Source organism: Rissa tridactyla, chromosome 6 (genome assembly GCF_028500815.1).
Source record: "Rissa tridactyla isolate bRisTri1 chromosome 6, bRisTri1.patW.cur.20221130, whole genome shotgun sequence".
NCBI lineage: Eukaryota > Metazoa > Chordata > Aves > Charadriiformes > Laridae > Rissa > Rissa tridactyla.
Window position 1 is genome coordinate 32,697,064 of NC_071471.1, and position 8,215 is coordinate 32,705,278.

The window sequence follows — 8,215 nt, forward strand, 5'->3', positions numbered from 1 at the left end:
TTGTCCAGCCAAGTCCTGAAAGCCAAGGTGCAGACCCAAGGGAAGGAAGCTGTTTCCTAAGTGACATACTCATCGAGAAAATACCATTGGTATGAAAACTCAGGGTGGGTTTTGCAACAGGAAAATGGCACTGGGAAGCATATTGTTACATCTGGCATGGGAAGGGCCCCTATGGCGTCTCCTAATTTCTACGCAGGCTTGGCTTCTTGATCCCTTGTAATCCACACTGCTTGCTGAAGTGGCTATTTCAGTAATTTGCTCTGTCTCTGATGTCCCCAGGCATGACCTACAACCTCTTGCCTGTGTCTGTGTGCAACTGAGCCTGGTGAGAAGGTGGCTGCTGTAATTCCTTCCTTCCTGCTGTCCTTAGTGTCCTTCCACAAGCAGTTTGGAGGGGCTACAGACTAAAAGCCCCTTAAAATATATCTGGCCTGCAGTTGTGGCCACTGGTGTTTGGCATCTGGAAAGGACGAGTGCCAGTAGGGGAGAGGGGGTTTAGCAATGTTGTTTGTCTACAGAATCATAGGACAATCTGACCTCTCCTTTGTTCAACCACCACAGCAATTTAATCCCAAGACATCCTCACCTGCACGGGGAGACATAGGCACCAAGATGTTGCTGGTGGACTTGAACACAGAGCAAGACGTGAGTTGACACTTTTTTTTTAATGTGTGATAGTGAGGGTTTTTTTGTTGCCCCCATGATGGTGCGCGGTGGGTAGGTGTTCCCATTTTCCTGAGCAGCCCAGGAAGACTTTTCCATGCTGTAAGGATGCTGGGAAAATGCACCCAGATGCCTCCTCTGGGAGGCAGAGTCCTTTCTAGCTCTTGCAACAGGGTCACCAGGCAAATGGTCTTTCCTGGACCTGTCCTGAAGTCTGGATCCCAGGTCAGATGTGGTATCTTTTCAATTCAACCCCTGCATCCCCTGGGGCCCTAAGGACACCCACTATGTGCTCTTGATCAGCTGGCTGCAGACAGAGCTGCAGGATGCTGCTGAGTGCCCAGTGCCAAACAGAGAGTCCCATGTGGTGCTGCAGCTGGCATGGTTGGGGTTCAAAACACCCAAAACATGTTGCAGGTATTGGCAGCACTGCCAGCAACGCTGGAACTTCACAGCATTTCCTCGTAACTCAGTGCAGTCACCATCATGCTCATGTCAATCCCTTTATCTCCCAGGCACTGCAGAGAGGCAAGATGTGGCTGCTGCTGGTGGCCCTGTGCCTGGCCCAGGGGCTAGGCAACGCCATCCCACGCACTGGAGCAAGCCATGACAACCCCGAGCAGTTCATGAACATCGTAAGTGCAAGGGGGTCAAACCCACCCCTCATGAGGCCTGGGCTTCCCCAGGTGGTGTGCCCAAAGTCCTCCCCGAGGGACCAGCTAGGCTCTCCCCATCCCTTCCCCTGGCATCTGCACCTGGGGTCAGCTGGGAGGCTTGGGGCACCAAGTTTCCTATTTTTGCATGGGTGCCATTCACTTCATGCCCTCAGCTTGAGGTTGCCCTCTCCCTAGACTTCCTCTAATGTAGATGGACCTTCAGGTCTCGTGTGTGCAGGCAGAGATGACACCAGAGAGGGTGGGTGGCAGGAGTGGCTATAATTGGGCCAGGTGTGGAGTGATGGACACCAGTGTGTCACTCTCTTCCTTGGACTGTTGTCCCTGCAGAGCCAGAAGATCCGTTTCCATGGGTATCCTAGTGAGGAGTACGATGTACTGACGGAGGATGGGTACTTCCTCAGCCTCAACCGGATTCCCCACGGCACAGGGGACGCTGGGAACTCAGGTGGGCTCGGTTTCATCGAGGGTGAGGCAGCTGTGACCTTGGGTAGAGATGAGGCAGTGTGCAAGGGGAAGCCAGTGTGAACACCTGTGCCTTCAGACACAGTTTTGGCAGCTGGAAGGGGGATGAAAAGCTTTTGTCCAGCTGCCTTGAGCCCTGGGAATGCAGGAGCTCAGCATAGTTTTTCACTGCACCTGGGACAGGGTGGCACGAGCCAGCGAGCCCCAGCTCGTTCCCTGGAGCAAACCCCTTGCCCTGGTCCAAGGTTTCCTGATAACTCAGGGCCAGGTGTGGCAAAAGTCCTTCAAACAATAAAGCACCAGCAGAGCCAGGGAAATCATTGGAGAAAGGAACATTTAATATGCAGCCTGCAGAAAAAAATACTGATATGCACAGGGCCATTTTATTTCTATATGGAAAGGGGCTTTCTTGTGTGAAGTACTCGATTTTTCGTCTTTTAGGATCCAGGTCACCCGTGTTGATAGTGCACGGTTTCAGTTTAGATGGTGGCAACTGGGTGGACAACATCCCCAACAGCAGCCTGGGCTTCATCCTCGCAGATGCGGGGTACGACGTCTGGATTGGAAACAGCCGGGGCAACAGCTGGTCCCGCCGCCATCTGAACCTTTCTGTTGACCAAGAGGAGTTTTGGGATTTCAGGTGAGACGACCACCAAGGATTGGGGGCTGCCAGCACCCACCACCCAATGCCCATGGGAGGCTGGGAAGTGGGCATCTCCTCTAGCTTCTCCCCTTGCTCTCCAGCTTCCATGAGATGGCTGTGTACGACCTCCCTGCCATGGTGGGCTTCATCCTAAGGCAAACTGGGCAGGACAAACTGTTCTATGTCGGCCACGCTCAGGGCAACTCTCTGGGTGAGTGAGGAGGAGGAGCAGGGTGATGGGAGATGTGATGGGAGACGGGCAGCAACATCTGTCCCAAACTGGAGACTGCTGGGGACGGGAATGTGTTGGCTCATGCAGCCACTTTTCCTACCTGCCTTCTCAGCCCTTCTGCATGGGAGAGGATTGCCACGTCTTGCCCAGCCACCCAGGATCGTTTCGTTTTGTTTAGACCCCGTGTCCCAGACAGGAGGCCTGACACGAGTGTTGTTGCTTTTGGGGTTACCGTTGTGATCTCTTGCTGCTTTTCAGGTTTCATAGCATTTTCGAGCATGCCGAAGCTGGCTGAGAAAATCAAACTCTTCTTTGCACTGGCTCCTCTCTACACCTTTCATCACGTCAAAGGCCCCGTGTTAAAGATAGCATTTTTACCAGATGTGGTGCTGAAGGTACGTAAAGTGTTTGTGTGTTGTTACTACTGAAACCCAGGAGCTTTCAGCAACTCACATCCCCTGTGTCTTGCCACTGTGCACTCAGGCCATGCCTGTAGCAGACGCTGGGGACATGTGTGGGTAGATGGGCCATCCCAAACAGCAGGGATGTCCCTCTCTGTCCAGTTGAGCACAAACAGATTTCACCGTTTAAAATATACATACCTCTCTATCATTGCTATTTATTCTTTTGCTTATTGACCTCACCACATCCCAGTTCCGTAGCCCGGGAGGTGCTCAGGGCAGCCCCACATCACCTCCCTTCCACCCGTTGCTCCAGCAGCTGGAGAAGGGCTGGAAGGGGAGCTGGCACTCTCCCTGGACACGCTGCTCCTGAGGAGCATCTGTCAACAGAGGTATGAGTCTGGCCATCCCGGGCTGAACTTTGGAAGCTGGTACCTTAGAGATGACGCATCAGGATGATGGGGGCAACACCATGGCACGGAAAGAATGGTGATGGTTTCATGTCGCTCCGAGAGTTGGGTGTGGCCATGGGTCAACCTCCTCAGAAAGCAGGCTAGCCCAAATGTGTCAACAACCATACTGAGGAGTTGCCTGTCAGCGCTATCTGGAGGCAAGTGGTTCTCATGGAGAGGGGATGTGGATTGCAGGACCCACCATGACCTGTTTCCTTGCGCTCTTGCAGGCAATATTTGGAACAAAAGAGCTGACTCTGGTGGGGAGGAAGGAGAGAGCCACCCTGGCCAAGACATGCAGCAACCTGCTAACAGCTGAAGTCTGTGAAAATGAGATCTTCCTTATCGGCGGGTACAACAAGAACAACTTGAACGTGGTAGGTGCATCAGCCTCTCTAGGTCACAGCCATCTCCAGTTTTCCTAGACGCCCGGAGATAGCTAATGAGACACAAAAATGAGTATAAAAAAACCAAAATAAGTGCGAAAAGCGCTGTTCAAGGCAGCGGTTATTTGGAGACTTCTTTCAGTTGATGTTCAACCTAATGGAGACTTTGGTAGGAAAGAATCACCTGTGGTCTTGTCTGCAAAGGAAAGGTAACTCCTGCCTTATTTTCTGCTGATGGGAAAAAAAAAAAAAAGACTGGGACAGTTGTATTCCCGTTTTAAAGTGGTGGTTAACTGGTTTGCCTTTAAAAGCTACTCCTAGCTCTAAACAGAATACAATACTGCTGGAGAATACAAAATCTATGTTACAGTTACAAGACAGAATGATTTTTTTTCCTAGACAGATTTTCATCATTCCCTGCTCACTCAGAAAATACTTTCTTTTTCCCGTAGAGCCGACTGGATGTATACCTAGCTCATTTTCCAGACTATACATCAGTAAAAACTCTTCTCCACTGGGGACAGGTAGAGATTCTGATTTTATAATGACTGTAACCAAAGCTTTTTCTTTTCATCTGTGAAAATGATATTTTACAATGCCGCTTCGTTTACCCTGGAGACAGGTAAGGAGGTGGCATCAGGCAAAGCCAATGGTGACGGTGCGCTCCCCCTCTCCAGGTGCCAACCTGACCTTTCTCTCCTGTAACTCTGCCCAAGCGACAACCACCTGTGGTGGCCACCATGGGCGCATCTAGTCGTGATGGCAGCACCGGGCTCAGTGTGGTTTCGGTGAGACAGATAAGAACACAATAGGCAAGGGCTAACTTGAGCAACGCTGGTACTGTGGTCAACATGCAAATATGACTATAGGTCAATCATCTTACCTCCGTAAATAGTGAACAGCCCAAGAGCCCTTTGAGCCCTCCTGCACGGCAGTGGGCTGCATGCCAGGAACTCCGTTTAAGCAGGGATGCCCGCTCAAGTTTACGTTTATTTCTTGAGATTGAGAGATTCCTTGCCACAACAGATCCTCGGTAAGTGACTAGCAGCACGCTAAACTTTGAAATCTTAGCGAAGTGATATAAAAGATTGATTGTGCACATATAATCCTTTAGGTATAAACCGTTGACCAAGTCTGGGACTAGGATTAGATCCAGCTGCACCCAGACTCCTCTCTGAGAAGGAGTTTAGAAAGCAAGGGGGTCCTTTCTGAGCCTCGTGACTCAATGGGAGGGTTTCCATGACAGCTCTGTCTGACCCTGACCTCTGTGCAGTAAATAACCAAGTGTGCCTTGCCATCTCGAATCTTGTCGCATTTACCGTCAAACTTTGTTAAACCCCTGTTTTATATCAATAAAGGTATTGCTGCTTCTCTCTGTAAGTGAAGTGCATCGCTTCCATCTGTCACACCAATAGAAGTTATTTTGAAGTGCCTAGACCAAAGTGTCTCAAATGCCACAGCTGCTACCTTGCGCTTCTGGCTGGCCAAGGCAGAGCCACCCAGATGCCTGCCGCCATCCCGGGTAGGGACACCATGTAGGTGTTTTTTGGACTCTCTCTTCGCTCTGGCCCACAGGACAGGCACCAGCAAGTGCCAGCCTAGACACCAGGGCTGTGCTGGGCAGAGAGCACGCACCTGGACCGTGCTGCTGCCCTGTACTCGTGGTAGGGCTGATCCAGGGCATTACTCGCACGGGGTTAACATTTTGTTTCCGCCTTTCAGACTGCCAAAACCGGGGAGTTCAAGCAGTTTGACTATGGGGAGAAGAACCAAGAGAAGTACAACCAGGTAAATGGGCACTTGTGGAAGGAGGAGCAGAGGATGAGGCTGGCTAGAGCCAGGTTGGGGGTAGCCCCTCCAGCGGCCAGCATGAAGCGAGTCCTCTGGGATGCCAGGAGCATGACACCCCACCTATTAGTGTCAGAACCCACGAATAACTGAAGTGTTTCTCCCCTCCCAGACCACTCCCCCCTTGTACAGGATAGAAGACATGATGGTGCCGACCGCCCTGTGGAGCGGTGGGAAGGACTGGGTGAATCCCCCTCTGGAGACCCAGCGCTTGCTCCCCCGCATCACCAACCTTGTTCATCACGAGCACTTTCCTGACTGGAACCATTTCGACCACCATTGGGGTCAGGATGCCCCTCAGCAGATGTACAGGCAGATTATCACTCTGATGGAGCAAAATCTATGAATGGTCCATGTGCTGTCCCAGGATGGAGGAGCCACCCATTCCCACATGCCTGGGGGCACGGGTTTTATGTGAGGGCTGCCACTCTGCTCTTCCCATCTTAAAAATGTCTCCTATCACCCTAATCCACACCGATTTAATGCCTTAAACATAACAGTGTAATTTCTGCCTGACCTCTGTGACTAGAGATTGCAATAAACTCTTGTTATCACAGCCAAAGTCCAACCCTTTGTTTGGTGGGCATCACTGGGGTTGTGTTTGGACCCCATTGCTGGGGCGAGGTGTGCAGGAGATCCTGTTTTGGTTGGTTTTATTTTTTTTTGTAGCTCTTCCTGGCTCAGGGCATTGCAAACACATTTTACTCCAGAAATTGAGCGTGTGCTTTGGGTCATGGGTTTAGGTGAAGGAAAGGTGGAAAGCGACCTTGTCTGTGGCCCTGGAAAGGCTGGAGAGGGTGAGCACTGACTGCAGGAGAGAAATGTTCCTCCCAGTAGAATGAGTCTGGAGATGCTGATGTGCACCACACATCTGAGGGGTGGTGAAAGGGAAACATCTGGGCCTTGGAGTTAGGCTAGGTCTATCTGTCTGTCTGTCTGTCTATCTATCTATCTATCTGTCTGCCCATCCATCTATTTGTCTTACCATCTATTTCTCTCTCTCTTTCTCTCACCCTCTCTCTCTCTCTATCCCTCCCTCCCTCCCTCCCTCCCTCCCTCCCTCCATCCATCCATCCATCCTAACTTCCAAAAGATGTGTTGATGCTCACCTGTGAGGTTTATCTAAGTTTAAGATGCATGGAAAGAGCACTGTGAACAAAAGGCAGGGGTTGAAAAGAGAATTTCATGGGGTTCAGGGCAAGGGATCACACCCAAAGCACTGATGATTTTGGTGGGACATTCCCAAACTGCCTGCCCAACCCTCCAACACTGCACAATAGGTGCCCATGCAGAGATGGGACAAGAGGTGTAAAGATGTGGTCTGAGTTCATGCTTTAGGTAAATAGCCCAGAATTGTCCTGCATGACCCCTGCCCCATGTACGCATGAGGACAAAGTGGCTTTGCTGACGTAGCAATCAGCACAGGGGCACTGGGTTTCATGGGGAATTGATGAGACGGGTGTTGACAGCCTCACCCTGCCCTCTTGCTCCACTGTCCCATCTCCTTGGGACCGTTCAGCCCCAGGAGCAGGATGCATTGTGGAAGGAACAGCTGTGGGATCAGATCAAAGGTCCATCAGTTTGGAGCCTCTGCTGGAGCCTCCTGCATTAAGGCCACAGGAGCCAAGCTGGTGATAGTGGGAGACACTCTCGGCTCCCATCCCAGCAGACCTCCTTCTTTCCACCCAAAAACTACCTTCTATGGGGCATGGACACCGCGGGTCCCTGCTGGAGTAGCCAGCCTGGCACCTCAAGAGGATCGGTGGGTTTTCCTGTCCCCTTGAGTGGGGAGAGCCAGGCATATTAAACCCCCCCACATGCACTGGATGCCTCCCCATTTCCCTGTGGATCCTGGCAGCACGGGTACAGCAGTGGGGTCAGAGCTCAGGGGGAGCTTTGCTGCAGTGGCACATGTAACTCTGCTTCCTGATTTTGGCTGGCAATTATTAACCTCATGATTAATTAGGATGAGAAAACCAGAACCCAACACTTACCTTAATTACTGCATCAGGAAGGTAGAAAAGACTTAATACTGGACCTTTACCTTTACGTAAAGTGTAGGCAGCAGCCACCACAAAGAACATTCTCTCAGCCAGCTGCAGCATGCTCAAAAATTGGAAAGAAAAGGCCACAGGAGACTGCAGAGATCCTGCAAGCAACTGCCGTGTGGACCCAACTGCATGAATCCCCTCCTTGCATCCAAGATTTCCTATTTGAGACACAGGGTCTGAAAAAAATGAAGATGCAGTGCTCCTGCACGTGAGCACAGCCCAGATTGGCTGGGCAAGACGTGGCAATCGTCTCCCATGCAGAAGGGCTGAGAAGGCAGGTAGGAAAAGCGGCTGCATGAGCCAACACATTCCCGTCCCCAGCAGTCTCCAGTTTGGGACAGATGTTGCTGCCCATCTCCCATCACATCTCCGATCACCCTGCTCTTCCTCCTCACTCACC

The 8,215-nt window shown here is 51.4% G+C and overlaps 1 protein-coding gene across 1 annotated transcript; it reads left to right on the forward strand.

Moving 5' to 3' along the window:
- The first annotated feature begins 1,196 nt into the window (after positions 1-1,196).
- On the forward strand, positions 1,197-6,110 carry LOC128911081 (lipase member M-like). The gene is made up of 9 exons (XM_054205334.1): positions 1,197-1,298; positions 1,668-1,785; positions 2,244-2,442; positions 2,547-2,656; positions 2,936-3,072; positions 3,761-3,907; positions 4,369-4,440; positions 5,639-5,704; positions 5,877-6,110. The coding sequence occupies exons 1-9, from the start codon at positions 1,197-1,199 to the stop codon at positions 6,108-6,110; spliced, it is 1,185 nt and encodes a 394-aa protein (XP_054061309.1).
- The last annotated feature ends 2,105 nt before the right edge of the window (positions 6,111-8,215 follow it).